The following is a 27,994-nucleotide window of genomic DNA, read 5'->3' on the forward strand; positions in this document are numbered from 1 at the left end:
CAACATTTCTATCCAGCCCCAAACCTCCATTGAGACTGCAGATCTTTCATGCAGCCCTTGTGTTTGTACACCTGTTGTGCACATCGGATGGTGCACACCCGTTTAATACACATCCACGTGTTCACACGCACAGGTACATGGCTGTAATTCACACGTGATGGTGAGCACACCGAGCACACCGGCACTGTGCACCCTTGAAGTCCATGTGTGCACACAACACACCCGTGTTTGCATACACATCTGGGGGCATCAGCGGGGTCCCCGCGTGCCCACCTCGGCGTAGATAATGGGGGGTTCAGGAGTGGTAGAAGTGCCGGGGGGGTGGGTGCTGGGGGTCACAGCTTGCAGCTGGGCGTAGGTCAGACCCTCGCTGTCACCGGGGGACACCTGGGGACACAGGGACAGCAGTGTGACCATGGAATCCCAACATCCCAACTGAGGGGATGATGGCATTGTGTAATGGGAAGGGGGCTGTCCAGGAGAAGGGGGTTGGGACTGTGGGGTAGTGTAGATTTTGGGAAGCTGTGAGTGTGACACTGGGGTTCCCTGTGGGTGGTGTTTGGGGGTCCCATTATCATTTGAGTGTGCCCATTGAGTCTGGGGGTGTTGAAGGCTTGGAGCATGCGAGGGGGCTTCAGTTTGGGGTGTGGGGCATACCCATGGTGGAGATTTGGAGGTCCCCATGGGCTGGATTTGAGGTTGCAAACAACGTGATGGGAAGGCATAAAAGGGAGGGGGTTGCTTGGGGTCCCCACGGGCAGGGTTTGGGGTTCCCTGTTGAGGTCTTGAGGGGGGTGGGCAATGGGGCATTTTGTTGTTAGGGGTCCCCTGACCCAGACACTGACCTGGAACTGCACGGCCTCGGGGCTTCTGGGGGTGGCACCTGAGTCAAAAACAGGAGTGGAGAAGGCTGGGATTACGGAGGGGCTAAAAAACACCAGTGGGGATCTATAGGAGATCTATGGGGGATCAAAGCCTTTTAACCCCTTCCCCACCAGGACTCTCATCTCTCTGCATTCGTCTTCTCTGAGCAACAAGGACGAAAGAGACAGTGAGAACGATGATGACAATGGCAGCCACACAGCCCCCTGACACTGCTGCCACCAGGTTCCTGCTGGGATCCCCATTGTCACCTGCGAGGTTGAAGTGCTTTAGGTGTCCCCATACATAGCCCTCAGCACAGTGAATGAGGGATGCAGTGACACTGTCACCTACTGGTGAGAGGGGGTGCCCTGAAGGGGAGCACAGACCTACCTCGGGGTGCAGGTCTGGGAATCACTTCCAGGTTCACATTATCCCCAAGGGGTGAGGACAGAAGGTAGGAGCCCCCTACACGGTAGGAGCACCTATAGGTGCCAGAGTCAGCTGGGGTCACCCCAAAGAGGGTGAAGGTGGCAGTGCCCCCACCATCAGGTTCCTGGTGCTGGACAGGGGCTGAGTGCCCGTCCTTGTGCAGGAATATGGTGCCCCTGTATTCCTGGTTCCAGCACTGGATGGTGATGTTGGTCTCCATCTTCACATATTCTCTGGGGCTCAGGAAAATTCCAGGTGGGGGATAGCTGTGATCTGAGCACAGAGAGGTAACAGAGATGGAACACAGCCCTGTGGGAACAGCCCAGGGCCGTTTGCTTTCCCCAGTGCCCTCACCTGTCACCACCAGCTCCACAGGATCACTCTTCTGCGATGTCCCTGCAGGCTCTAACCCCTGGTACTGGCACTGATATCTCACTGCATCTGCCTGCTTTATGCCAGCCAGGGAGAACTCAGCCACGTCCTGCACGTTGTCCTTCTGCTCGATGTATGCTGGATTTTGGTACCGATAGAGTCGGACCCAGGCAGCTGGCTGGGGCAGGTGGCAGCGCAGGGTGACAGTGTCCCCCAGGGACAGCCCCTGGCTGGGGTGCAGCGACAGGGAGGGTTGTTGCACTAGGACAGGGGACAGCAGTCAGCCTTGTCCCTGCATACCCGCCTGGGCCCCTCTGCTGGCCCCCTGACCACGCTCCCCTCCCTCCGTCCCCATTCTCCCCCTGTCCCCATACTCACGTTGCTGTGCCCGGCTCACTGCCACCAGCCACCAACCTGCAAGGGACACGGTCCTGGTCCCACTCAGGGCCACCAACCCCCGTGGCACCACGTCCCCATTGTCACTCACCCAGGATGAGGGCCACCGCCATTGGTGCCATGAGGCAGGAGCAGCTTGGGGACAGTGAGACAGCTGCAGAGAAAGGAAGTGGCCAAGAGCAGCTTTCAGTTTCCAAGGGACAAGAAGTGACATGAGGTCACCTCCTCAGTGTTGCAATTACGGTCCCCAAGGGGTAGTGTGTTTGGGGATTGGCCATGGGCTGCCATGCATGGAGGTGCAATTGCAGTCCCTGTTGGGGTGCCCCACACGGGCTGTCAAATCTTAGTTGCCTGCAAATTGCTGCCAGAGTGTGGCAATGAATAGTGTCCTCCAGGGGGTCGTGGTTCAGTAATTTTATTATTGGTAGTCCACATCGTAACATCATGCCAAGCACGGGCAACTAAAGCGTTAATACTCCTGGTCCGTGGATTGACAACCTTCCAGATGCCTGCTTCTCAAAAGAGAAGAAGAACTGCATATCCCTGAGGACATCACGGTCAGAGAAGGAAGATACGGCACAGAAGTCACGGGATCGGGCTCTTACGGCTCTCCCTCTCTCTGGTAGCCACGCAGAGGGCTGGGTGTGCTTCCAAGCCATGCACCTTCATTCAAGTAGGCCTTTCATTTTCGGAAACCTTATCTCACTTATTTTATTTGATTCATTGCTCTCAATTACAATTAGATGGTATTATATTGTGTTATCTTGCATTCCGATGTTACAGTCAGTAAAATAAGTTTTCCTCCTTTGACCATTGCCTCTGCTCCATTCTCTTTCCCTCTCTGAGCCCAGCTCCCGTTCCTCTACCCCTTTCCTTTCTCCATTCCCATTTTTTGGGAACCAAGGGGCCCACTGGCCTACAGCCCCCTGTCACGGGCATAGATTGATCTAGATAGCTCCGTGACATAGGGGTTTGCCATAAACTGGAGAAGAAGAGGAAGTTTGTGTGTGGGAGGGCTCTGTGTGGGAGCAGAAGTGAGGGGAAGGGCAGGAGAGCTGACTTCCCCCTTTTTGTGATGAAAGGGGAAATGCTGGAGAGTTTGTGAGCTCGATGGAGATTCTTGAGTCCAGATGGCAGATTTTGTGGGGCTGGATGGAGATTTAGGGGCCACAGGTTGATCTGGCAGCTGCATGAATGATCTGCAGTCTCGATGGAGGTTTGTGGCTGGATAGAAAGGTTGGGTTGGTTGGAGGCTTTGGTCTGCTTGGAGGATTGTGGGGTGGATGGAGGATTTGTTGTAGATGAGGTATAAGGGTTTGAATGTTGGATTTGGTGGTTGAATGGAGTCTTGGGGGCCTGGAAGTAGAGATTGTATCTGGCTGTAGAGATCAGAGTTGGATGGAGATTTAGGGGCTTGTCATGGTTTTGTAATTTTGCTATTGGTATTCCACATCATAACATCATGGACAAAAGAGAAGAAGAACTACGTATCCCAGCAGACCTCACGGTCAGAGAAGGAAGATACATCACGGAAGATACGTCATCTGGTTGCACACGGCATTTCGCTTTCAGTTGCTGGCAGGGAGAGGAGTGGGTGTGCTTTCCAAGCCATGCGCCTTCATCAAGTTGGGCTTTTGGTTTCGGAAGCTCTCTCACTCTCACTCTCTCTCTCTCTTTCTCTCTCTCTTTCTTATTTCATTTGATTTATTACCTTTACTTTCAATTAGATTGTATTATATCATGTCATCTTGCATTCCGACATCATAGTTAGTAAAATAAGTTCTCCTCCTTAGATTGTTGCTGCTGCTCCGCTTTTTTTGGGGGGGGGAGTGGTAGCCAGAGGGCCCACGAGCCTACTGTCCCCCTGTCACGGGCACAGATTTATCTAGATAACTCTGTGACAACATGACATTTTGCATACAGACATGGAGGCGCGCTAGTAGGTTTGTGATACACGTGTACGTACATCTCTGTTGCCCATGTGACAGCAGACACACGTGTAATGTGTATGTATCATATTCATGCAGTGCACGTGATGGTGAGCACACACAACACACCTTGCAATTGGCATTGGTGATGTTCATTGTGCACCCAGCATACACGGTTTTGTGCACTAAAGTAGCTTGCACATGTGTTGTGTGTAAGCATGGCAATGCACTGCTCTGGTTTTGTAGATCTTTGGGTTGGAGTGGGGTAATTTTTGCTGTCTCAGAAGAATGGTGATGGAATTTTTGAGTCACTTGGGAATAATTGGAGGTTCTCAACTGCTGGTAAGGAATTCATGGTACGTAAAGAAGAACTTTGGGGTGAGAAATGAGCCTTGGAGGGTAACTGATGTTATCCAAGGGCAACTGATGTCATCTACCTGGACTTCCACAACGTCTTTTGTCGCCGAGCAACTTGTCCAAGGTTCCCTGGAGAGCAATATTCAGCCAAGGCGCGGCATGGATGAGGCCACACACCCCTATGTTTAGTAGTAGCCAAGCCATTTAATAACTGTGCACAGCTGTTTATATAGAGCAGTACAAAGAACATGCTAAGTACAACAAGGCACGGTTCTCATAACTTGTGGTTGATTGCAGCTTGTCTCATGGCACCTGGCACAGCTGTCTCTATTGCAGCTCTGCATTCCTTTCGCCGACTCCCATCGTTGTTCTGTGTGAGACAGTGATCCATAGCAGCTGTTTTGCTCGCAGTGACCCAGGGGGAGAAAAACATGACCTCCCTGGGTCAGCCATCCTTCCACAGTTCCCCCGTTCTTTTCTTGCACAAGCAAAACAGCCGAGGTAACCCTCAAGAGCATTTTCTTAAAAACAGCAGTAACCAAACAAATTATGAGGATTCCCACCACCAGCAACATCAGTAGACAAAGGCCCTCCTTGACAAGGCCACGAAGCCATCTCGTGACCTCGAGCTAATAACAGAAAGTCTATGGCAGCGTGATTTTGTAGCAAGGCATGCCGTAAGCTGTTTTGATCAAGCAGAAGCTGTTCGAAAAAGGAGAGCGTGCTTGTGGCAAGCGATAAGAGCTCAGTGTTATCATTACATTCAGGCGTTAGCAGAGCACGCTTCATGCAGTTAGAGCGGTTAGAGAGACAAATGTTTCAAAGCTGCGCAAAGGGAGGAGCAAACATAGTTAATTTTCCTAAATAACAAATTTACAAGGTCCAGCTATCACCCGGCTAGGGATGCCCTGCCACGCTCTGTCTCCACAGATCAAAAAGATGTCCGGAGGCAATGCCTTCACAGAGCCATTGCACCATATAGTCGCGTTGTTACCTTTTGCAGCTGCACCATAGGCACCCAAACCCTGTCTTTTGGATGTTTTGGTGCCACAGTAACCACCAGCATCCCGATAAGTAAATTTACCACCACTAGATACATTAGTCCAAGAGGTCCAATTCAGCCCTTTATAGAGATTTAGGCCCTGCTGGGTATTGCCGAATACAAAGCAGGTCTGGGTCCAATTTTGTGACGTGTTCCCTATCGCCTGCGATCCCATAAGTTACAGTTCCTGGAGGTCCCAAGGCAGCGTGACATTTAGCCCAGCAATCAGTTCAGCAGAACATCCCAGCCCATGTAGAAGCCGCCATGGAGCCAGTGCAGGCAGTTGTCGGCTTCAATGAGGAGGCGCTGCAAAGTCTGCGAAGGCTGCTGCCACCCCCCACCCCTCCCACCAGGCTACCCCGCACCAGCTACTGCAGCTCGACAGGCACAGTGGCGCTGGCGCAGTGCTTCTCGATGTAGTCCTGGAAGCTCCTCACACCCATGGTGATCACCGGGTGATGGCTGATGTGGCTGTGGTCGCAGCCATTCAGCGGGGGGTCATATGGCCTTCAAGGTGTTGGCAACAGCACGCCACATGTATCTCAGAGGCTTCAGTAACTTCTCATCCTTCCCCCCAAATATCACACAGTCCCACATATGATCTCCTATATCACGCCATTGTTCCGCTATGAAAATGAGCAGAGGAGCCTTCAAGAACCCCTGTTCTTGGGCCCACGTTACTAGCTTAGCTAGGTCCTTATCCTTCACTCTCTCCCCTCGCTTAGCGAGGATACTGCTAAGAAGTGTCTGTGCTGCTGCAAATTCCACATCCATGCTAGCAGCAGTTGGCGGAGGAGGAAGCTGTGCACTCTTCCTACCCGAGTTGCTGTCCTCTCAGCACACGGCACTCACCCCGCCTTAGGTCTGAGTCGTTGTCCTCTCGGCACACGATGCTCTGAGCTACCGTCCTCTTGGCAAACGGCACTTACGCACACACACCTTCGCCACTCCCTTTGCCTCCACGTCAAACCTCTATTACAACTCTCGAGCGTCCCGCTGCCTCCACGTCAAATCATGGTGGCAACTTGTGCGGCTTTCCCGCGTCCCTGTTCGGGCACCACTTGAAGTAAATTGCCCAAAACGAACCACATGTCTTCATAGAAGTAATGGTGGAGCTTCGATTTATTGCCCAAATCAGCTCATACTTATACAGAAATACAGGGTGCACATGGTGATAAACAGCTCGTGATTGGTTAGCATACAGAAAACAGGCGTCTTGCTCGCAAAGCTATTGGTCCAGCATTAATCATCACACGGCTTTTCACACTGTTCCTCACATTCCATTGCCTTAGTCTCTCCCCAGGCTAGCTTCCCCCTTATCTTAACTGCAGCTTCAGCTTTTCTTTTTGCTTTGACAGCTTCAAGCTCTCATAGCCTGGGTAGTGCACATAGCACTCGTACTCACAATGTCCTTGCTCTTTGAGCCATTCTCCTGCAACTGGAGACGGTGGAGAACCACTGTGGGGTTCCTCAGTATGGCTGTGAGGAGGGACATCTCCGTTGTAAGTGTGTGGGTGTGGTCAGTGATGGTGTGTTTGGGGATGTGGGGGGACTTTGATTTGGGGTAACACTGGTCTGATATTGCAAGTAAATATGTGTGCCTTTTGGGGGTCCTATTACATTGTATGGATTACCCACACTGTCAGGGGGATGTTTATGGCTGGGTTTTCCCCAGTTGGTGCAAGGACTTTGATTTGGGCCCTGGGGGATCTCCACAATGCAGATTTGTGCTTCCCCCTGGTCAGGATTTTGAGCATCACACAAGGTTAGAGTAAGCCATCTGATGTGGGGGATCCTGGGGTCCACATGGGCAGGGATTTGGGTTCCAGGTGGAGTATGAGGTGCCCAGGAACAGGCTGGGATCAGGGGTCCCTGACCCAAAGACCTATCTGGAAGTGCACAGCCTCAGGAATTTGTGAATAGGCACTGGAGTTAAAACAGAAGGGGATCATTGTGGGGTTATGGGGGATGAAAGGGGTTGTGAAACTTGATGGACTTCTGAGAATAGGCAGGGGGTGGAGGTGGAGGCAGGTAACACTTGGGTGGATTTATAGTGGATCAATAAAGGATGGACACAGATGCACAAGATGACAGGGACTAGATAATTTATAGGGTCTGGAAGGGGAGGCAGGGGATACATGATGGATTTATAGGAGATGGGATGGGGACAGGGAACATCTGAGGGAATCGATAGGCAATGTGTAGTGGATCCAATGGTACACCTGGTGGATTCTACAGAAGAATGGAAGGAGAGTAAGAGAAAGACTGGGGAGATGTGTAGGAGATGTACAGGAGATCCAAGCCATTAAATCCCTTTCCCACCCAGACTCTCATCTCTCCCTATCCAGAGGCTGCGGGCATCGATGACAAAGAAGACGCCGAGGGCAAAGATAAGGACAGCAGCGCAGCCCCTCACCACTGCCACCACCAGGTTCCCACGGGACACCAACTCAGCACCTGTGGGGTACAGGTACTTGGGTGTGTTCATCCCCAGCATCACCTCCATGGGGAAGGGATGTGATGACACTGCCACCCATGGGTGGCACTGGGGACAAACACATGGGGGGCAGGTACCTACCTGGGGGTGCAGGTGTGGGTGTCACCTCCAGCATCACGCTGTCCCCAAGGGGTGAAGACATAAAGGCATAGCGCCAGTGGCGGTAGGAGCACCTGTAGGTGCCACTGTCAGCTGGGGTCACCCCAAAGAGGGTGAAAGTGGCTGTGCCCCCACCACTGGAGTCCTGGCGCTGGAGAGGGTCTGAGCTCCCATCCTTGTGCAGGAAGAACGTGGCCCCATAGTCCTTGTTCCAGCAGTGGATGGTGACACTGGTCCCTGTACCCACATGTTGCTCAGGCTGAAGGGAAATGCTGGATGGGGGATATCTGACATCTGCATGAGGGAGGGGACAGCAGTAGGACACGGTCCTGTGGGGAGCAGCCAGAGCCATTTGCTGTCCCCAGTGTCCTCACCTGTCAGCACCAGCTCCACGGGGTCACTCTCCACTGACACCTCGGCTGACTCATACACCCGGTACTGACACCGATAACGACCTGCGTGTTCCCGCAGTGTGCTAGCAAAGGAGAACTCGGCTGCATCCTGCTCCTTCTTCTTCCCCTTCTTGTATGACCAACCTCCTCCGCGGTACAGCCAGACCCAGGCAGCCAGCCGGGGTAGGTGGCAGCGCAGGGTGACAAGATTCCCCAGGGACACCCCCCGGCTGGGATGCAGTGACAGGGAGGGACGGGGCACTAGGACAGGGGACAGTAGTCAGCCTTGTCCCTGCACACCCTCCTGAGCCCCTCTGCTCTCCCCCTCCACTCGAATCCCTCCCTCTGTCCCCATTCTCCCCCTGTCCCCATACTCACATTGCTGTGCTCTGCTTCCTGCCACCAACCACCAACCTGCAAGGGACACGGTCCTGGTCCCATACAGGGCCACCAACCCCCGTGGCACCACGTCCCCATGGTCACTCACCGAGAATGAGGTTCACCGCCATTGGTTCCATGAGGCAGGAGCAGCTTGGGGACAGTGAGACTGCAGCAGAGTGGAAAGGAAGTGGCCAGAGAGCTGCTGTTAGTTCCCCTTTTTTCAGGATGATATGATGTCACCTCCTGATGTGGACATATTAGCCCATAGGTGTGGTTGCACTGTGGGGCCCCTCTGGGGTGCGACAAGTGGAGAGATGCACTCTGCGCACTGCGCCTGTTGAGGTGCCCCACACTCTCTCAAGCCTGGGCTGTCATGGTTCATGGCTGCTGCAGGAGAAGCGTTAAAGATGACTGGGAGGAAAATGAGGAAGAGAGAGGAAAAGAAAGGAGAGAAATTGGAGAGAAGCAGAAAGGAACGTAAGAGAGAGAGATGCAGGGAGGAAAGCAATCATGGTCCATTTTGAGGTGTTGCAGTGCTGGTACAGAAAGGGGGATGAGAGCGCTCATGCAATGATTGAAGTCACCACCTGGCCAAAAGGAGACATCAAGAAATGCAGCTTCTCTGGTGTCACAGATTAATGTAGATAAAGCTGTGCCCGTGACAGGTCCGGAAAGGTCCGGAGGTGACCTCTCAGCTCTACCCCAGGAAGGCTCCATGCCGGGACAGGTCCCGAGCAGGGGCAAGCCATGGCTGCCTGGGAAATGCCAGTGCTGGGCTGCTCCCCTGTTCCTGAGGAGCTGAAAAGGGGCACTGTGTGCCCTTCCCCACCGGGAATGCCTTGGGCTCAGAACCGCACAGTGTGCGCTGTGTTGGGAGCAGCGCTGCTGACAGCCCAGAAGGAGAGGCTGTCATTCAACACACTGCTGATGGAAGGCTGAAATCCTGGCAGGGGCCATTGGCAGCCCTGCAGAGCCAATTCACTGCTGAACGGAATAGCAGTCAGCGAGGGTGTGTGGTGCTGCCAGATCCATCAGATCAGGAAATCATTCTGCGGTCTGAATGAGAAGGACAGGAACAAGGGATGGACCTTGCCTTGCTCTCAGACTGTGGGACAGCATTTTTGAGTCTGATTGAATCTACTGACACACAGAGGCTGTGTGCGGAACCCATATACCCCATGAAGGAGTCAGCCTTCTCCTTGTCTGTTGTTTCCAGCCTGCCTGCATTGCTCACTGGTGGGTTCGCACTCCTGGGCTTTCCTTTTCAGGTTGACAGCCCTGTCGAAGCCTTCCTCGTTCTTCTTTGCACCCCTCACCACGTCCAGTTCCAGCTGGGCCTTGGCCTTCCTGCCCCCAGCCCCACACAGACCAGCACCAGCACCACCCTCCTGCCAGGCTCCCTGGCCCTGCTGGCACTGCCTGTGCATCTGCTTCTTGCTCTCCACTTTGACCAGCAGGTCCCGCTTCAGCCATGCCTGCTCTCTTGCCTTCCTTTCCTGGACTGCCTGCACTGGGGATGGAGAGCTCTTGTGCCCTGAGCAAAGCGGCCTTACACATCTGACAGCTCTGCTCCTCTCCCTGTCCTTGAGGACAGATTCCCAGCTGTGTGGGCTGCTTTCCATCACTCTGTTACTCATCTGCTCATCCATCCATCCATCCATTCCATCCACCCAAAAATACTCCTGTTCAGTCCCCACATCCACCATCCAGCCCCATAAATGTCACCCATCCCCAAAAATCTCCATCCCCCCCTGAAAACTCCATCCAGCCCCTAAATCTCCATGCAACTCTGATCTCTACAGGCAGACACAATCTCTGCATCCAGGCCCACAAGGCTCCATTCAGACCCAAAGCCTCCAACCAACCCAATATTTCTATCCAGCCCAAAACCTCCATCGAGACTGCAGATCTTTCATGCAGCCCACAGATCTCCCTGTGGCCCCAAAAATTCTCCATCCAGCCCCACAAAATTCTCCATCTGGACTCCATAATCTCCATCGAGCTCACAAACGCTCCAGCATTTCCCCTTCCACCACCAAAAGGGGGAAGTCAGCTCTCCTGCCCTTTCTCTCACTGCTGCTCCCACACACAGCCCTCCCATGCACAGACTTTCTCTTCTCCCCCAGATTATGGCTAATCCCTATGTCATGGAGCTATTTAGATCAATCTAGATCAATCTATGCCCATGACAAGGCGGCAATAGGCCCGTGGGCCCAGTTTCACGCAAAAAAATGAGAAGGGAAAGGGGAAACGGGTAGGGGAACAGGACCTGGGCTCAGAGAGGGAAGGAGAATGGAACAGCGGCAATGATCTAAGGAGGAATACTTACTTTGCTGGCCATGATATCGGAATGCAAGATAACACAAAGTAATACAATCTAATTGAAATTGAGGGTAATAAATCAAACAAAACAAGAGAGAGAAAGTTTCCAAAACTAAAAGGCCTGCTTGAGTGAGGGTGCATGCCTTGGAAGCACACCCAGCCCCCTGCGTGGCTACCAGAGAGAGAGAGAACCGACAGAGCCCGATCCCGTGACTTCTGTGCCGTATCTTCCTTCTCTGACCGTGAGGTCCTCTGGGATATGTAGTTCTTCTTCTCTTCTGAGAAGCAGGAATCTGGACTGTTGTCAATCCACAGACCTGGAGTACTAACCCTTTAATTACCCGTGCTCTCCATGCTGTTATGATGTGGAATACCAATAAATGCAGAATTACTAAACCATGACACCATGACAGGGAGGAGCTAGGCCCTTCCCATCCTCACACCTTCCTGCTTGGGAAGTCAGATGAGAAAGAGGAGTTAACTGTCTGAGATAAGGAGAAAACCCTTTTACTCAAAATGGTAAAGAAGTATGATATAACCCAATTTAAAAGGAATCAATAGTAATATATCACACCAAAGAGAAAGGGAAAATATCTCCTAACTGTGCTGTGAGGTCAGGCAGAGCAGAAAGAGAAGGAATGTCCTCCCCTCACCATCTCACTGCCTTCCTGGAGACCACATGGGACGAAGGCTGGTAATTATTGTCGCTCTGAATTTCCAGCCTTACAAGGTGGTGCAGAACGAACTGTATTCCCACTGACGCTTACATGGAGCTGATCCATGTGTTTTGCTGCCCTATCTGTAACAGCGGGACATCTATTCTACTTCCTTATCTTCACTTGGCAACAAGTTTTGCGGCCTCCGCATTTCCTTCTTGAGCTTCCAATTTAATCAAGCCTGCTGTCCTTCAGCTTGAATCCGCCCCAGGTCTGCAAAAGGCTGTTCTTACAGTATGGAAAAGCTGTTCTCATGATTCAGGTTGAGAGGTCATCAGATGGCCATCATGCATTGACTGCAAACAGGTACAAAAACTGCACACCCTCTGCAAGCAGATCTACCCTCGTGCAGATGGTTCTGCAAACTGTGCTGTGCTATCCGTGCATGCAAGCACACCTTTGGCTCAACTTCCAGTTCAGCTTGCAAACTCCTTATCACCGCTCTCAGTGACTCAGTTCCTCATTTGGTTTGCTGCTCAACACATCTAGCTTCCTGCACTGCTATCACTGCGGCACCTCAAACTCCACAAACAATGGCCTCACCTTCACCAGATCTCAATCAACATCCTTTTGACAAGTCCTGTATCCATCCAGCACTCTCCATCAGGCTGAACTCGTGTAGACGTGAGCAGCTGCCACAGAGCTCAGACATGGCCCAAACAAGAATCCTTCTTTCTCAACTCAGGTTATAGCCCTTCTGGATTCCTCTTGCTCTTTATCCAGGGCATTCTGCCCATGATGCCAAGGAAAATGTCCCGTCCCACTCGGTGAGTTGTGAGAAAGGTGAATCATAGGAACCTCCCAAGCAGGGCACTCCTTTATGAACCCAACTGTCCCTGTATTCCTCCTGGCTGGTGGAACTGGAATTGCCAGAGTTGGTCAGTCAATTGCCTCCACCACTTGCTCCTCATTCCAAACACCATTCCGGATCATCATTCCGAACACCATTCTACACCACCTCCAGCACAGCTCTTTCCCTCCCATACCGGATACCTCTTTCCATGCTGCTCTCCCAGTCACCACCTCACACAGCTCCCCTCAGAGTTCCATTTCTCACCCGATGCCATACGCTGTGAGATATCCCTTTGGCAGTGCAGGTCAGCTGGCCTGCTGCTGTCCCCTCCCAGCTCCTGGTGCCCTCCAGCCCCTCGCTGGCAGCACAGGGTGAGAAGCTGAGAAGCGGAACCATCTGTGGCTCTGTGCAGCACTGCTCAGCTACAACTGAACCATGGCTGTGCCATCAGCATTGGTGTTCCTGTGCTGGACAGGGGCTGAGTGCCCACCCTGGTGCAGGGAGATGGTGCTCTGATAACCCTGGTTCCAGCACTGGATGCTGATGTTTGTCCCTACCTCCACCTGTTCCTCAGGCGTCCAGGGGAAATGCTGGATGGGGGGTATTTGGATCTACGTACAGAGAGAAGACAGTTATGGGACACAGCCCCACAGCGCCACACCTCCTATTTTTGTACATTTATGCCAATTTTGGGGCTCCCCACCACCACACAGCAGACGTTTGCTGTTCAGGAAAAACCACAGTTTCCTCAAGTGTCACCGCTGCCCCATAGGACACCACCCTTGAAGTGACCAGCCCCTCTGTACCCACCCTACACATCCTGTGGGGTGTCCCATAAAAAGTGTACCCCCCCCCCATATTTTTTCTCCCCCAAAATGTCCCCAAATCTCCCTCAAGTAGTGTCACTCAGCCTAGGGGGCGTTCCCATGCCCATGACAAAGGAGAAAGGGCCTCTGCGGAGAGTGGCCCCCAAGTGTGGCCCCACCCCTGTCAGTTCCTCACTTAACCTATGGGGCGGGACCCAGCTCCCCACAGACACTGAGGCAAACAGAGGAGGTGAGCACATGGGGGGTTCCTGGTGGGCTGAGGGATGTGGGGCAGTAGTGGAGTACTGGGGAAAGGTGAAGAGTCGTGGGGTTATCGAGAGGGATATGGGGGCATTGGGACTCATAGTGGCAGGATGTGGGGTTGTGGTAGTATGGGTTAGAGATATGGGATCATGGTGCTCTGTATCTTGATACAAGGCCAACGGGCTGGACATGGGGCAAGCGGACAGCACTTGGAGCTCTGGGGTGGGATGGGGGTTCATGGGGCTGTGGGGCTGTGAGGCAGGAAATATGGCTGTGGGGTAGCAGGGAGGGTTTTGTGGTGGGGCATGAGGTTTTGATGAGTTGTGGGGTGTGGAGAGCTGTGGGAGAGTGGTGGGATTTGGGGGCAGTGATGGGTTTCCAGATGGGGAGGCTCAGTGCCCTGCTCCTCGTCTTCTCACCCTGGGCAGGAAATGCATTAATCAACCAAACTAAATCCTTATGGGGGCAGCACTCTCCTGTGGGTGTGGAGGAAGCTGTGAGGCCTCACCTCATAACCTCATGACTCCACACTGTACCCCATAACCACTAACCCCATGTTCCTGCCCCACAGCCCCGTGCTTCCATATTCATCCCCACAGCTCTGTCCCCCACAGCCTTCCCTCCCTCCATCCTCATCCTCATTGCTTTGGGAATGGTATGAGCCCATATCCTCCCCATAATTGCATATCATGCCCCATGACACCAAATCTCACCCCATGTCCTGCCCCACAGATCCATATCCTGCTTCATAGCTTTCTGCCCACAGCCCCGGAGCCTTCCTCCTGCTGTGCTCATTCTCATCTCTTCGGGATTACTAGGACCACATACAGCGTCCCACAGCCCCATATCAGGCTTCATAGCCCCATACCTCTCCCCCCTGCCCCATATCATGCCCCGTAGCTCCACATCCAACCCCATATCCTCATTGCCTGTCCCATTCCCCCAGAAATTGACATATTACCCCACGGCCCCATTTGTGCCCCATAGCCCTGCCTCATAGCCCCTTCACTCCATAGTCCAACCCATAGCTCTGCTATCACCCCTTAGCTCATCCTATAGCCCCAGTTTGATACCATGGCCCATCCTGTAGCCCCAGTATGACCCCCTAGCCTGCCCTACAGCTCTGTGCCCTTTGTCCCACAGCCCTCCTCTCGCCATGCTCGTCTTTGCTGTCCACGCGCTGACCTTCGCCATGGGATTTCCTGCCAATGTCTTCACCTTCCTCACCCTCCTCATCAAAATCCTGGTGTCACCGTCCTCATCCCCACCTCACCGCTGCCAACCTCCTCCTCCTCAACCTCATCACTGCCGACCTGCTTGTCCTCCTCTTCCTCCCCTTCAAGATGGCCGAAGAGGCAGCCATGATGGTGTGGCCCTTCCCCACAGCGCTCTGCCCCATAGCAAACTTCTGCTTCTACTCCAGCATCTACCTCAGCACTCTCTTTATGGCTGCCCTCAGTGTGGAGCGCTACTTTGGGGTCGTGTTCCCGCACCGCTACAACCGGCACCGGAGGTTATGGCGGACGATGGCTGCCAGCGCTGTCCTTTCAGTGATGGCATTGTCTCATTGTTCCATCATCTTTGTGGCAGAATATCACAGAGAGTTTGGTGTCAATGGGTCTGAGGCTGATGGGGAAGGTGGTTATGGGGTGAATGGGACCAAGACCAGGAAATCCGGAATGGAGAACCCCTATGACGTTGGCCTCACTGGGCTGAAGATGGGCAGCTCCCATTCCTTTGAAGCCAATGTTATCAACCATGGAAAATTTGAGTTGATCCAACCTGACTGCGTTGACACCAATGTCCCCAACACCTCCACTGCTAACATCACCATCCCCTGTGTCTCAAAGAACTCCAGTGCCGACATCTGCAGGATCTCCAGCCCCAACGCCAACCTCAACAACTCCAGCTTCAAATCCTCTGCCTGCACAACCCCAAACACACCCCACATCCCCACCACCACCCTGTGGACTTCCCAGAATGCCTCTGAGACCCAACCAAGCCTGGGCTACCACTGCTACGATGACTTCTCTCAAGCCCAGCTGCAGCTTCGTCCTTCCGCTGCGCCTCGAGCTCTTCCTCGTCCTCTTCCTCATCCCCTTTGCCATCACCATGTTCTGCTACATCCGCCTCATCCGTGCCCTCCTCACTCGACCCCACATCCCACTGCAGAAGAAGTACCGCACTGTGGGGCTGGCTGTGGTCACCATGGTCAACTTTGGGGTCTGCTTTGGACCCTTCAACCTCTCGCATGTGGTGGGCTTTGTGCAGCAGCGCAGCCCTGAGTGGAGGCCCTACGCTCTGCTCCTCACCACCCTCAGCGCCTGCGCTCGACCCCTTCATCTTCTATTTCTCCTCCAGTGCAGTGCGGAGGGCCGGTCAGTGGGGTGGTGGGGGCAATTCAGGGCACAATGTGTGGGCTTTGGGGTTGGTGTTGGCACAGGGAATGAGCCTGAAAGAGAAGGCAGTTATGGGGTAAATGAGGTTGTTGTGGTTGGAGTGGGTTTAATGGGGTAGGAGGTCAGAAATGGGGATGGGTCCAGATTCCTTGTGGTCAGCGTGGTCCCACAGACGTGTCCAATGTTTGTGGGTTAACCAATTCTTGGTCAGTGTATCACTGTCCCATGGGGTTGGGGTCAGCATGGAAACATGGTAGAGATCAGTGGGGTCAATAAGATCCCACAAATGTAACCAATGTGGTCAATGGAGAACTGTGAGTGTGACTTAATGTTGACCCTGATATCCAATGGGGTTGGAATCAATGTGGACCAAAGGATCAATGTGGACCCAGCGTTGCTTCATCCCCACTGTCCCCAATTCCTTCCATGTCCCCCATGTCTGCAGTGTTCTCAATATCCAGCAATGTCTGCAGTTCCTCCAATGTCCCCAGTGTCCCCAGTGCCCTCAGTGCCCCAAGTGCCCCCAGTATTCCCAGTGTCCTGACAGCTGGCAATAACTTCAGGGCCATCAGCACTTCATGGAGATCCCTCAGCACACGGCCCCTCTCTCCAGGCAAGGCGGCTGTTCCCAGATCAGAGGACATCTGCGGCCTCAAAGCAGAGTCCCAGCAGCCCACCGCCATCAGGATGTGCCCTGTACCCTGTAGGGCTGATCAGAGGTGTTATAACAAGGCAGAAGTGCTAATTAAAACCTATTCAGCAGCCATGTATTTGTCTGTCAGTTCCTGGTCTCGTGGCAGTGACAGCCTGGCACAGCAGTTGGCGCAGCAGTTGGTGTGGGCAGGGCGAGCAGGAGGGCAGAGCATCGCTCCCCACTGCGGAGATCAGCTCACCCATCAGCTGCCTCCCAAACAACACATTTGGATGTGGTCTCTACGAGGCTGAAAGCTCTTCCCAAAATCAATGCAGGTCTCCAGAGTGTGCGCACCCCAGAACGTGCCCATGCAGGTCTGCAGCAGCTGGAAGTGCCTGAGCCTGCACCCAGGTCATTGCCTAGGGCAAGGTGGTCAGCTCCACGCCTCCAGACCCCCTTCAGATAAATCGAGAGATGGGTGGCTGTCGTAGGGGCCTCCTTCTGATTGCAACAGAGGCTCTCACACATCAGCCAGACTCTACCTGTAGGGAAGTGTGCTGCCCTCCTGGGGCCCTGCTCAGGGACATCACCAGGACACTCCCTGCTCCGGTTCACCCCTCTGGCTGTTCTCCCTTACTGATGGGTCAGGCCGGCAGTGATGCAGTCACTGAGGGAAGCGTGAGGGCCATGCAAAGGGTGTTCAGGGCACTGGGGTGGTCAGTGGGCAGAGTGGGAGTACAGGTGGAGTTCTCCTCTGTCCCCTCAGTGGCAGCGAGGGATGCTGAGAGGGTTGGGAGAGCTCATCTGATAAATGCGTGGCTGAGAGGTCAGTGCCACGGCAGGAATTCTGTTTTTCCTGACCACGAGGTGGTGTACTCTGTGCTGGGCTGATGGCTGCAGGTGGATCCCAGCTGTGTGAAGGGGGAAGCGGATCTCAGACCAGGAGCTGTTGGGGCTCACTGACAGGGCTTTAAACTGGCAGCCTTTTGTGGACAGCGTGAGACATGGAGGGGTGACAGTCTGTCTGGGACGCCCCATCTGGGGATGTGTGCAGTGCTCTGTGTGTGTCACCACTGGGTGCCCTCAGTACCACCACCCACTTGGGGACCACAAATACCACATGAGGAGACGACATCACAGCATGCTGTCCACAAGAGGAACTGACAGCAGCTCTTCGGCCACTTCTTTTCTCTGCTGCAGACTCGCTGTCCACAAGCTGCTCCTGCTTCATGGCACCAATGGTGTTGGCCCTCATCCTCGGTGAGTGACAATGGGGATGTGGTGTTGTAGTAGGCGTCTTGCGGGGGCACGGGATGTACGGGACAGGCCTCTCCCTAAACATAGAGAGATAGTGCTATCGTGCTGACCTTGTTGCAGAGAAAACAGGAGAAGAAGAAGGATGATAAAAGAATGTGGAAACGGCCAAATAAGGCACAATGTTATCTGGTGTGAACTAATCAGAGTGGGACATGACAGCACGGTTATCTAGGTAAAAATGTATATAAGCTGTGTTTAGTAGTGAATAAACGCCATTTGCCTCACTTACTCCTGGGGTCTGGGTGAGCATCTGGCCCCGACCTGGTAAAGGGTCGGTTTCGCCCAGCAGTAAGCCCTACATGTGGACAGAGGACGAACACCGGACGAGCGAACGGAGACTACATGCAACAAGTGGTGACCCCGACGTGATCTGTCTGCTGAGGGTGGCTGCCCGGCGTGCCCGTGACGCGGAGAAGAGCCTGTGAGGTGGCGGCAGGTCGCGCACGGAAGACGTACTGCGGTTAAGAGCCTGCGAGGTGGCGGCAGGTCGCATACGTAACAATGGACCAAGTCATTAAGGTACTTGTGCAGTTTTGTAAGGACTACTGTGGAAAATCTGCTCCTTCCCGGAAGGAGATCGCGGCAGTTTTGTCGCTGTTAAATGAGCTGGGGGAGCTGGACTCTCCCCGCTACGTTTTGGATTCGAGTAGGTGGGACTTGCTCACCTCGGTGCTATGCCAGCGCGCCATGGCCAGTCAGAAGGCTACGGAACTTAAAACGTGGGGACTGATGTTAGGAGCCCTTAAAGCGGCCAGAGTTGAGGGAAAGGTATTGGTGGAGGCTCGATACCTTTTGGGTCTCAGCGGAGGAGGTGAGACACAGGACCCGGTCGGGTCCGATGGGGGTTCGGGAGCAGTTTCTTGCAGGGGCCGAGAGGAGACGGAGCCGCCAATGACCGTTGGCGGGATGGCGCCGGCTGAGCCGACCGCGCTCAGTTCAAAAGAAGACAAACAACAAGAGAGTGAAAGTTCGTTGTCTCGTCCCCCTCCCCCGTATCCACACCCCTCAGGCGGAACGTTGTATCCTTTATCAGAATTACGTCAGTGTTACCTGACTCAAGGGGGCGGAGGAAGCTGTGATCTACACGGGCAGGATCAACTTAGTGCCCACATGGGGAGGGACCAGACAAAAGGTCCGTCCAATGCGGACAGGGGGCATAGCCTACTGTCTCTGGTCACTCCCAGGGGCGGTAGTGCGAGTGATAGTGTAGAAGAGAAAGAAGGGACTGGCTTTGAGTGCAGGGCGAGGGATCAAATGATGGACTGGAATGGGATTAGATCGGAGGCTTTGGGAAAGGGTATAGTTCCAGAGGCATTCCGGGTGATTGTGAGTGATCGTGGTCCCGAATGGGTGCCGCCTGACCCCGGGGGTGTTACGCGCCTGGTGGAATTTATGGATAAAAGAGGCTTGAAATCGCCTCTGACATTAAATGCACTACAAACTTTGGCTGCACTGGGGCCTCTCTTCCCCCGTGACATCACAAACTTAATGCGTACGATGCTCAGGCTGGTTCAATATACGTTATGGGAGACGGACTGGGTGGCCGAGTTGGGGGGCCGTGCCGGGGCGACAGGGGTCGGCCCGCGCCGCTCCCTGCGTGGGACCGGAATACAGCGGCTTTCAGGGAAGGCCGTGGGAGTGGCTTCGCCCCAGGGCCAGCTAGCGAGACTAAGGCCAGGGGAGCTAATAGCAGCCACAAATGCAACGGTGGAAGCGTTTAATCAACTTGTGCATAAGGCCGAACCACCTACTCCGTGCACAGATATTACCCAGGGCCCGAATGAATCCTTTCAAAGCTTTACAGACAGGCTTTTAGCTGCTGCAGAGGGGTCTGATCTCTTGGTACCGGCCCAAGGGCCAGTGATCATTGACTGCTTGCAGCAGAAATCGCATGACAATGTTAAGGCATTGCTGCGAGCCGGCCGAAGTACGCTTAATACCTCAGGAGCCGGCCGAAGTACGCTTAATACCTCGGGAGAAGTTATTCAGTATGTCTTAGATAAGCTCAAGGTGGCTCATTTAACTAATGAAAGGCTAGTCACAGCTATTGTCGTAGCTGTTGGCCTGCGACAGCAAAGATCGCTGCAGCAGCAAGGGCTGTGTTTCCGATACGGCCAGTATGGCCATGTTAGAGCACAATGCCCCTGTGGGGGAGGCCAGTCAGGGCCTCCTGATCACAGGAAGGGCTTGCTAAAGGGTATCCGTGGTCGGGTATGCAGCAGTTAAATATCATGAATCTGGGAAATTCTGTGGGTACCATCGCGAAAAGTAATACCAGATATAAGTAGCATATCTGCAAAAACTGAGTCTAGGTGCGAGTTTTCTACAGAAATTCTTCGTTGGCAGACCGAAGCCAACTCCAGAACAACTGAGGGACAGACGATGGGATCAAGAACCACTCGTCAAGAGGAGCACTACACCTGCAACGCTGACACTTCCGATGTTGCTGATATTTATGGTGTCCATGGCGATTACAGAGTGTCACAAACAACTACAATGGACACAAGAACATATGCAGAAAATTAAAGAAGAGCGTGATCCCTTTGGAAGCTGGCTGGACGGACTGTTTGGGGGAACGGGTTCATGGTTAAAGCAATTGCTTAAAGCTCTCGCAGTAGGATTTGCAATCTTTGTGTGTATTCTAATCTGTCTTCCATGCTTTGTAGGATGCTTGCAGAACTGCCTTCAACGAATGATGGACAAGACTTTTGACTATCACATTGAGTATCATAGATTGCGTGAAAAATTATAGAGGGGTTTAGGTTGTTGCGTTCGTGCTGTAACGGGGCAAGGCTTGGCCGAGCACGGAAAAGAATTCCCTGTTGCTCTGATGATTGCTTAAGAACTGTAGTAGAAAATAGTAGGAATAGTGTGCTGAAATATATTTAGGATTAGGCGTTTTGCGCTGCTTCGCGATGTACGGGTTAGGTGCGTGTGTAAGTAGTATTTAGCTTAGGGAGGGGGAGATGTTGTAGTAGGCGTCTTGCGGGGGCACGGGATGTACGGGACAGGCCTCTCCCTAAACATAGAGAGATAGTGCTATCGTGCTGACCTTGTTGCAGAGAAAACAGGAGAAGAAGAAGGATGATAAAAGAATGTGGAAACGGCCAAATAAGGCACAATGTTATCTGGTGTGAACTAATCAGAGTGGGACATGACAGCACGGTTATCTAGGTAAAAATGTATATAAGCTGTGTTTAGTAGTGAATAAACGCCATTTGCCTCACTTACTCCTGGGGTCTGGGTGAGCATCTGGCCCCGACCTGGTAAAGGGTCGGTTTCGCCCAGCAGTAAGCCCTACATGTGGACAGAGGACGAACACCGGACGAGCGAACGGAGACTACATGCAACAATGTGGTGCCATGGGGGTGGGTGGCCCTGTGTGGGACCAGGACCGTGTCCCTTGCAGGTTGGTGGCTGGTGGCAGAGAGCAGGGCACAGCAAGGTGAGTATGGGGACAGAGGGAGGGGAGTGTGGTCAGGGTGCCAGCAGAGAGGCTGAGGATGGTGTGCAGGGACAAGGCTGACTGCTGTCCCCTGTCCTAGTGCCCCGACCCTCCCTGTCGCTGCACCCCAGCCAGGGGTTGTCCCCGGGGAGACACTGTCACCCTGCGCTGCCACCTGCCCCAGCCGGCTGCCTGGGTTGAGCTCTACCACGATGGACTTTTGAGATCCTACAAGGACATGGACAAGCATCAGGTCATGGCTGAGTTCTCCTTGGTTTGTATAAAGCTGGAAGATGCAATGAAGTATTGGTGCCAGTACCGGGTTTTGGAGCCAGCGGGAGTATCAGAGAAGAGTTTCCCCTCGAATTGGTGGTGACAGGTGAGAGTTATGGGGCAAGCAGATGGGCCTGGGCATTCTCCGTAGGGCCATGTCCTATCTCTGTTATCTCCCTGCATTCAGATCATCGATATTCCCCACCTAACATTTCCATGAACCAGGAAAAAATTGTGGAAGTGGGGACCAATGTCACCATCCAGTGCTGCAATCAGGGCTATGGGGGCATCATCTTCTTGCACAAGGACGGGCACTCAGCCCCTGTCCAGCACCAGGACCCCCGTGGCGGGGGCACAGCCACCTTCATCCTTGTTGCGGTGACCCCAGCTGACAGTGGCACCTACAGGTGCTCCTATCACCCCAAGGCCTCCCTCTTTGTGTCCTCACCCCTTGGGGACAGCGTAACGCTGGAGGTGACTCCCACACCTGCACCCCCAGGTAGGTACCTGCCCCACATTTGCTTGCCCCCAGTACCGCCCATGGGTGGCAGTGTCATCACATCCCTTCCCCATGGAGGTGATGCTGGGGATGAACACACCCAAGTACCTGTACCCCACAGGTGCTGAGTTGGTGTCCCGTGGGAACCTGGTGGTGGCAGTGGTGAGGGGCTGCGCTGCTGCCCTCATCTTTGGCCTCGGCGCCTTCTTTGTCATTGATGCCCACAGCCTCTGGATACGGAGAGATGAGAGTCTGGGTGGGGAAGGGATTTAATGGCATTGATCTCCTGTGCATCTCCTACACATCTCCCCAGTTTTCCCCTTCCACTCCTTCCTTTCCTCTGTAGAATCCACCAGGTGTACCATTGGATCCACTGTAGGTTGCCTATCCATTCCCTCCCTGCCCCCATCTTGCCTTTGAGAATGCTAATCCCTCTATGCAGCGACTTCTGGCTACACTCCCAGAAGATGCTGGGGTTGGAGAAATGTTGGATCTTGCTAGTAGGGCAGAGCAACAGCGTAGTGGGCAAGGTATGGCAAATGCCGTGGCACAAGCCATCCAACCCACTGCGAGGCTGCTTGCAGCAGCTGTGACGAGAATAAGTGGGAAGGATGGAGGGCAGAAACCGGGGATATGTTTCCGCTGAGGGCAGAAAGGTCATTTTCACTGTGCCTGTCGCACCAAGGTCTGGTGTGAGCAGTGGCATGGCAAGATCAGCGTGTAAATTTGGTATCAGATGCCTTATACGTGGTAGGAGTAGTGCTACATATAGTGCAAGCTTTGATTAAGCTCCCCCAGGACCCAAGACTAGCTCAACTCTTTCTGCAGGTTAAGCGGGCAAGAGATGATCGCTGTGTGCCTTGTAGCATCCTGCATATCAGGAGTCACCTAGGGACCCAGGGTCTAGGAGAGGGCAACGCTTGTGCTGATGCACTTGTCAGTCCACTACTACATGCCCTGCAGGATTCCTTTCAGGCCGCAAGAAGCAGCCATAACATGTTCCATCAGTCGGCTAAGGCATTGAGGTGCCAGTTCGGCCTGACAGGTACAGAAGCAAAGGGCATTGTGCGGGCATGCTCTCAGGGTTCACAGCACGGGTCTAGCCTAGGTCTAGGAGTTAATCCAAAGGGTTTGCAAGCCTGTGAGATTTGGCAGGTTGATGTCACTCATGTGCCAGCATTTGGGAGGTTAAAGTATGTACATGTATCCATTGATACCTTTTCTAGAATGCTGTGTGCTACGGCACAGGCTGGTGAAAAGGCAGCCCATGTGGTGAGGCATTTGACAGCTTGCTTTGCAGTCGTGGGTGTGCCTCAGGAGATAAAAACGGATAATGGTCCGGCGTACACAGGAGGCTGGGTTCACAGGTTCTTGCAGATGTGGGGGGTAGTGCAGATGGTGTGCTGATAATCGTGCCTTGCTTACTGTAATGCTCGCAAAGAAATGGTTCAAGATGTGATTCGTACTACCTGGCTTGTGCCAAAAGAAAAAGGGGAAACTGTAGGAGAGTGGCTCAGGGAGCAAGAATTTGTGAGCTCGAGTGCTATGTGCACAGCCCAGGCTATGAGACCTTGAAGCTGTCAAAGCAGGAAGAAGAACTAAGGCTTCAGTTAAGATAAGGGGTAGCCAGCCTCAGAAGAGATCAAGACAGAGGAATGCGAAGAACAGTGAAAAAAGCTGTGTGATGATGAATGCTGTACAAACAGCTAGCGAGCAAGACGCGTGATTTCTGTGTGCTAACCAATTATCAGATGCCGTGTGCACCCTGTATTTCTATATAAGTATGGGCTGATTCTGGCAATAAAAACCCCTTTAGAAGTTTCCACCATTACTTCTGTGAAGACGCGTGGATTCATTCAGGACGCCGTCCTCGAGTTCACCATCCTGGGCTTTCCTTTTCAGGTTGACAGCCCTGTCGAAGCCTTCCTTGTTCTTCTTTGCACCCCTCACCACGTCCAGTTCCAGCTGGGCCTTGACCTTCCTGCTCCCAGCCCCACACAGACCAGCATCAGTCCCACCCTCCTGTCAGGCTTCCTGGCCCTGCTGACATTGCCTGTGCATCTGCTTCTTGCTCTCCACTTTGACCAGCAGGTCCCGCTTCAGCCATGCTGCTCTCTTGCCTTCCTTTCCGGACTGCCTGCACTGGGGATGGAGAGCTCTTGTGCCCTGAGCAAAGCTGCCTTACACATCTGACAGCTCTGCTCCTCTCCCTGTCCTTGAGGACAGATTCCCAGCTGTGTGGGCTGCTTTTCATCACGCTGTTGCTCCTCCATCCTTCCATCCGTCCAGCCAGCCATCCATCCATCCATCCATCCATCCATCCATCCATCCATCCATCCATCTTCCTGCTGGATCTCCTGCTCCTGGGGCTGCACCTCCTGATCCAGTACGGACACAACAAATTCAAGCCACCTTCTGCCTGTCAGTCTCTCCATCTTCCCACCTGTTGGCCCTTCTATCCACCCACACACCTGAACTATGTTTCCTAGTATCTATCTGTCCTTTCAATACCAATACCTCCACTAACCCCCAAAATCCCCAACCAGACCCTAAAATCCTGCAATCGACCTACAGCATCTCCGTTCTGACCCCAAAACTTCCATTCATTCCAATGATCTCCACCCATTCCCAAAACCTCCATCTCACACCAAACTCCGCATCTAGCTCCACAATCTCAATCCAGCCACCCCTAATCCTTCATCCAGTCTCAACATCCACACCCCACACCACCCGCCACACACAGCCCTCCAAAAGCTCAATGAACCCCAGGACCTTCAGCCATAAAAATCATTATCCAACTCAAAAAAGGTCAATTTAGTCCACACATCCACCATCCAGCCCCATAAATATCACCCATCCCCCAGAATCTCTATATACTCTGTAACCTGTATCCAACCCCTAAATCTCGATGCAACTCTGATCTCTACAGCCAGACCCAATCTCTACACCCAGGCCCCCAGACTCCATTCAACCACCAAATCCATCATTCAAACACCAAAACCCCATCTACACCAAAACCACCATCCACCCCACAAAGCCTCAAACCAACCCCACATTTCTATCCATCCCTGAACCTCCATTAGACTGCAGATCCTTCATGCAGCTGACAGATCTCCCTGTGGCCCCACAGGTCTCCATCCAGCTCCCCACAATCCTCTGTCTGGCCTCCATAATCTCCATCGATCTCACAAACTCTCCAGCATTTCCCCTTCTCCCCCACTTTCTGGAAAACCCCACAACCCCTCTGTCCTGTTCCCAACCATCACCCAAAGGCATTTTCCCTCCTCACCACAAATCCTGCCCCAACACCACTGTGGGATGGGGGCTGGTTTGGCTTGTGCAGATGGAGATGCGCTGTGGGGAGCACTCGGAAAGGACACGCGCGTGCCGTAGGGACAAATGTGGTGCAGGCACAGGGCACGTGTTGATGACATGCCTGTGCTGTGGAGGCACACGTGTAGTGCCAACCCAGGGAGCACACGCTAAGGACACACATGAGCAGCAGTGTGTACAGCTGGTGGTGCACACATACGGCATCGCACAGACACACACAGAAGCACACAGTTCAGCGTGTCCCACACGTGTGTTTGTACACCTGTTGTGCACATGGGATGGTGCACACCCATTTAATACACATCCACATGTTCACACGCACAGGTACATGGCTGTAATTCACACGTGGTGGTGAGCACACCGAGCACACCGGCACTGTGCACCCTTGAAGTCCATGTGTGCACACAACACACCCGTGTTTGCGTACACATCTGGGGGCATCAGTGGGGTCCCCGCGTGCCCACCTCGGCGTAGATAATGGGGGGTTCAGGGGTGGTAGAAGAGCTGTGGGGGTGGTTGCTGGGGGTCACAGCTTGCAGCTGGGCGTAGGTCAGACCCTCGCTGTCACCGGGGGACACCTGGGGACACAGGGACAGCAGTGTGACCATGGGATCCCAACATTCCAACTGAGGGGATGATGGCACTGTGTAATGTGTGGGGGGCTGTCCAGGAGAAGGGGGTTGGGACTGTGGGGTGGTGTAGATTTTGGGAAGCTGTGGCTGTGACATTGGGGTTCCCTGTGGGTGGTGTTTGGGGGTCACATTCTTGTTAGAGGGTGCCCTTACAGTCTGGGGGTGTTGAAGGCTTGGAGCATGCCAGGAGGCTTCAGTTTGGGGTGTGGGGCATCCCCATGGTGGAGATTTGGAGGCCCCCTGGGATGGCATTGCTGTTACGCAAAACATCATGGGAAGCCATAAAAGGGATTCACTATGGGCAGTGTTTGGGGTTTCCTGTTGAGCTCTGGGGGAGGGGCAATGGGGCACGTTGGGGGTAGGGTCTCCTGACCCAGACACTGACCTGGAACTGCACGGCCTCAGGGCCTCTGGAGGTGGCACCTGAGTCAGAGGGAGAGGAGAATGTTGGGATTATGGAGGGCCCAAACACCAGTGGCTATCTATAGGGGATCTATGGGGGATCAAAGTCATTTAAACCCTTCCCCACCAGGCCTCTCATCTCTCTGCATTTGTCGTCTCTGGGCAACGAGGAGGACAGAGACAGTGAGGATGATGATGAAGACAATCACAGCAACCCAGCGCCCCACCACTACTGCCACCAGGTCCCTGCTGGCACCCCCATTGACACCTGTGGGGTCAAAGTGTTTTAGGTTTCCTCGTACACAGCCCCCACCTCAGTGGATGAGGGATGCAGTGACACTGTCAGCCATGGGTGAGAAGGGGAGCACAGAATGGGGGCTCAGACCTACCTGGGGGTGCAGGTCTGGGAATCACTTCCAGGGTCACATTATCCCCAAGGGGTGAGAACAGAAGGCAGCAGCCCCTGATGCGGTAGGAGCACCTATAGGTGCCGGAGTCAGCTGGGGTCACCCCAAAGAGGGTGAAGGTGGCAGTGCCCCAATAATCGGGTTCCTGTTGCTGGATAGGGGATGAGTGCCCGTCCTTGTGCAGGAGGAAGGCGGCCCCATATTCCTGGTTCGAGCACTGGATGGTGACATTGGTCCCTATCTCCACATGTTCTTTGGGGCTCAGGGAAATGCCAGGTGGGGGATAGCTGTGATCTGAGCTCAGAGAGGTAACAGAGATGAAACACAGCCCTGTGGGAACAGCCCAGGGCCATCTGCTTTCCTCAGTGCCCTCACCTGTTACCACCAGCTTCACGGGGTCACTCTTCTCTGATGTCCCTGCAGGTGCCAACCCCTGGTACTGGCACTGATATGTCCCCGAATCTTTCTTCTTTATTCCAGCCAAGGAGAACTCAGCCACGTCCTGCTCCTGGTCCATTTCCTTTCTGGATCTCCACTGTCCATCCCGATACAGCTCGACCCTGGTAGCTGGCTGGGGCAGGTGGCAGCGCAGGGTGACAGTGTTCCCCAGGGACACCCCCTGGCTGGGGTGCAGCAACAGGGAGGGTCGGGGCACTAGGACAGGGGACAACAGTCAGCCTTGTCCCTGCACACCCTCCTGGGCCCCTCTGCTGGTCCCCTGACCACACTCCCCTGCCACCGTCCCCATTTTCCCCTCTCCCCCCGTCCCCATACTCACATTGCTGTGCCCGGCTCACTGCCACCAGCCACCAACCTGCAAGGGACACGGTCCTGGTCCCACACAGGGCCACCAACCCCCATGGCAACACATCCCCATGGTCACTCACCCAGGATGAGGTTCACTGCCATTGATGTCATGAGGCAGGAGCAACGTGGGGACATTGAGACTGCAGCGGAGAAAGGAAGTGGCCGCAGAGCTGCTTTCAGTTTCCAAG

General features: G+C 53.7%; 5 protein-coding genes and 2 pseudogenes across 9 annotated transcripts in view; 4 read left to right on the forward strand and 3 right to left on the reverse strand.

The window, feature by feature from the left end:
- The window catches only part of CHIR-AB1 (immunoglobulin-like receptor CHIR-AB1), a 173,847-nt gene that overhangs the window by 84,164 nt on the left and 61,689 nt on the right, over positions 1-27,994 (reverse strand).
- The window catches only part of CHIR-A2 (immunoglobulin-like receptor CHIR-A2), a gene marked incomplete at its 3' end in the record, with an annotated part of 151,594 nt that overhangs the window by 74,388 nt on the left and 49,212 nt on the right, over positions 1-27,994 (forward strand).
- Positions 69-27,970, reverse strand: LOC121107854 (immunoglobulin superfamily member 1-like). 3 transcript variants are annotated; one of them, XM_046904860.1, is made up of 7 exons: positions 27,887-27,970; positions 27,778-27,813; positions 27,375-27,653; positions 26,982-27,293; positions 26,720-26,860; positions 26,576-26,613; positions 69-387 (listed from the first exon to the last, which is right to left on the reverse strand). In XM_046904860.1, exons 1-7 carry the CDS (start codon positions 27,939-27,941, stop codon positions 250-252), a joined length of 999 nt encoding a protein of 332 aa, XP_046760816.1. In that variant the 5' UTR covers positions 27,942-27,970; the 3' UTR covers positions 69-249. The 3 variants fall into 3 exon arrangements, with proteins under 3 accessions (XP_046760816.1, XP_040510230.2, XP_040510231.2); XM_040654296.2 differs by lacking the exon at positions 69-387 and adding an exon at positions 25,812-26,136; XM_040654297.2 differs by lacking the exons at positions 69-387; positions 27,778-27,813 and adding an exon at positions 25,812-26,136.
- LOC112531107 (platelet glycoprotein VI-like) lies at positions 6,493-8,950 on the reverse strand. The gene is made up of 5 exons (XM_040654513.2): positions 8,864-8,950; positions 8,755-8,790; positions 8,359-8,637; positions 7,967-8,278; positions 6,493-7,845 (listed from the first exon to the last, which is right to left on the reverse strand). The coding sequence occupies exons 1-5, from the start codon at positions 8,892-8,894 to the stop codon at positions 7,694-7,696; spliced, it is 810 nt and encodes a 269-aa protein (XP_040510447.1). The 5' UTR covers positions 8,895-8,950; the 3' UTR covers positions 6,493-7,693.
- On the forward strand, positions 13,626-16,369 carry LOC124416942 (annotated as a pseudogene).
- LOC121107843 lies at positions 18,466-20,802 on the forward strand. Of its 2 annotated transcripts, XM_040654233.2 has the most exons (2): positions 18,466-19,923; positions 19,954-20,802. In XM_040654233.2, exons 1-2 carry the CDS (start codon positions 18,510-18,512, stop codon positions 20,232-20,234), a joined length of 1,695 nt encoding a protein of 564 aa, XP_040510167.1. In that variant the 5' UTR covers positions 18,466-18,509; the 3' UTR covers positions 20,235-20,802. The 2 variants fall into 2 exon arrangements, with proteins under 2 accessions (XP_040510167.1, XP_040510166.1); XM_040654232.2 differs by having other exon boundaries at positions 18,466-20,802.
- LOC121107810 lies at positions 20,924-23,931 on the forward strand (annotated as a pseudogene).

This window comes from Gallus gallus, chromosome 31, assembly GCF_016699485.2.
Source record: "Gallus gallus isolate bGalGal1 chromosome 31, bGalGal1.mat.broiler.GRCg7b, whole genome shotgun sequence".
NCBI classification, from domain to species: domain Eukaryota; kingdom Metazoa; phylum Chordata; class Aves; order Galliformes; family Phasianidae; genus Gallus; species Gallus gallus.

Bases quoted from the DNA above. Each gene is read 5' to 3' on its own strand.
- LOC112531107 (XM_040654513.2), bottom strand. From the start codon at position 8,894: ATGGAACCAATGGCGGTGAACCTCATTCTCG. The intron at 8,638-8,754 runs GTGAGTATGGGG...CCCCTGTCCTAG, and splicing joins AGGAAGCAGAGCACAGCAAT to TGCCCCGTCCCTCCCTGTCA. The intron at 8,279-8,358 runs GTGAGGACACTG...TCCCTCATGCAG, and splicing joins CGTGGAGCTGGTGCTGACAG to ATGTCAGATATCCCCCATCC.
- LOC121107843 (XM_040654232.2), top strand. From the start codon at position 18,510: ATGGACCAAGTCATTAAGGTACTTGTGCAGTTTTGTAAGGACTACTGT.
- LOC121107854 (XM_046904860.1), bottom strand. From the start codon at position 27,941: ATGTCCCCACGTTGCTCCTGCCTCATGACATCAATGGCAGTGAACCTC. The intron at 27,294-27,374 runs GTGAGGGCACTG...CTCTGAGCTCAG, and splicing joins CGTGAAGCTGGTGGTAACAG to ATCACAGCTATCCCCCACCT. The intron at 388-26,575 runs GTCAGTGTCTGG...CTGTGTCCCCAG, and splicing joins CTGAGGCCGTGCAGTTCCAG to GTGTCCCCCGGTGACAGCGA.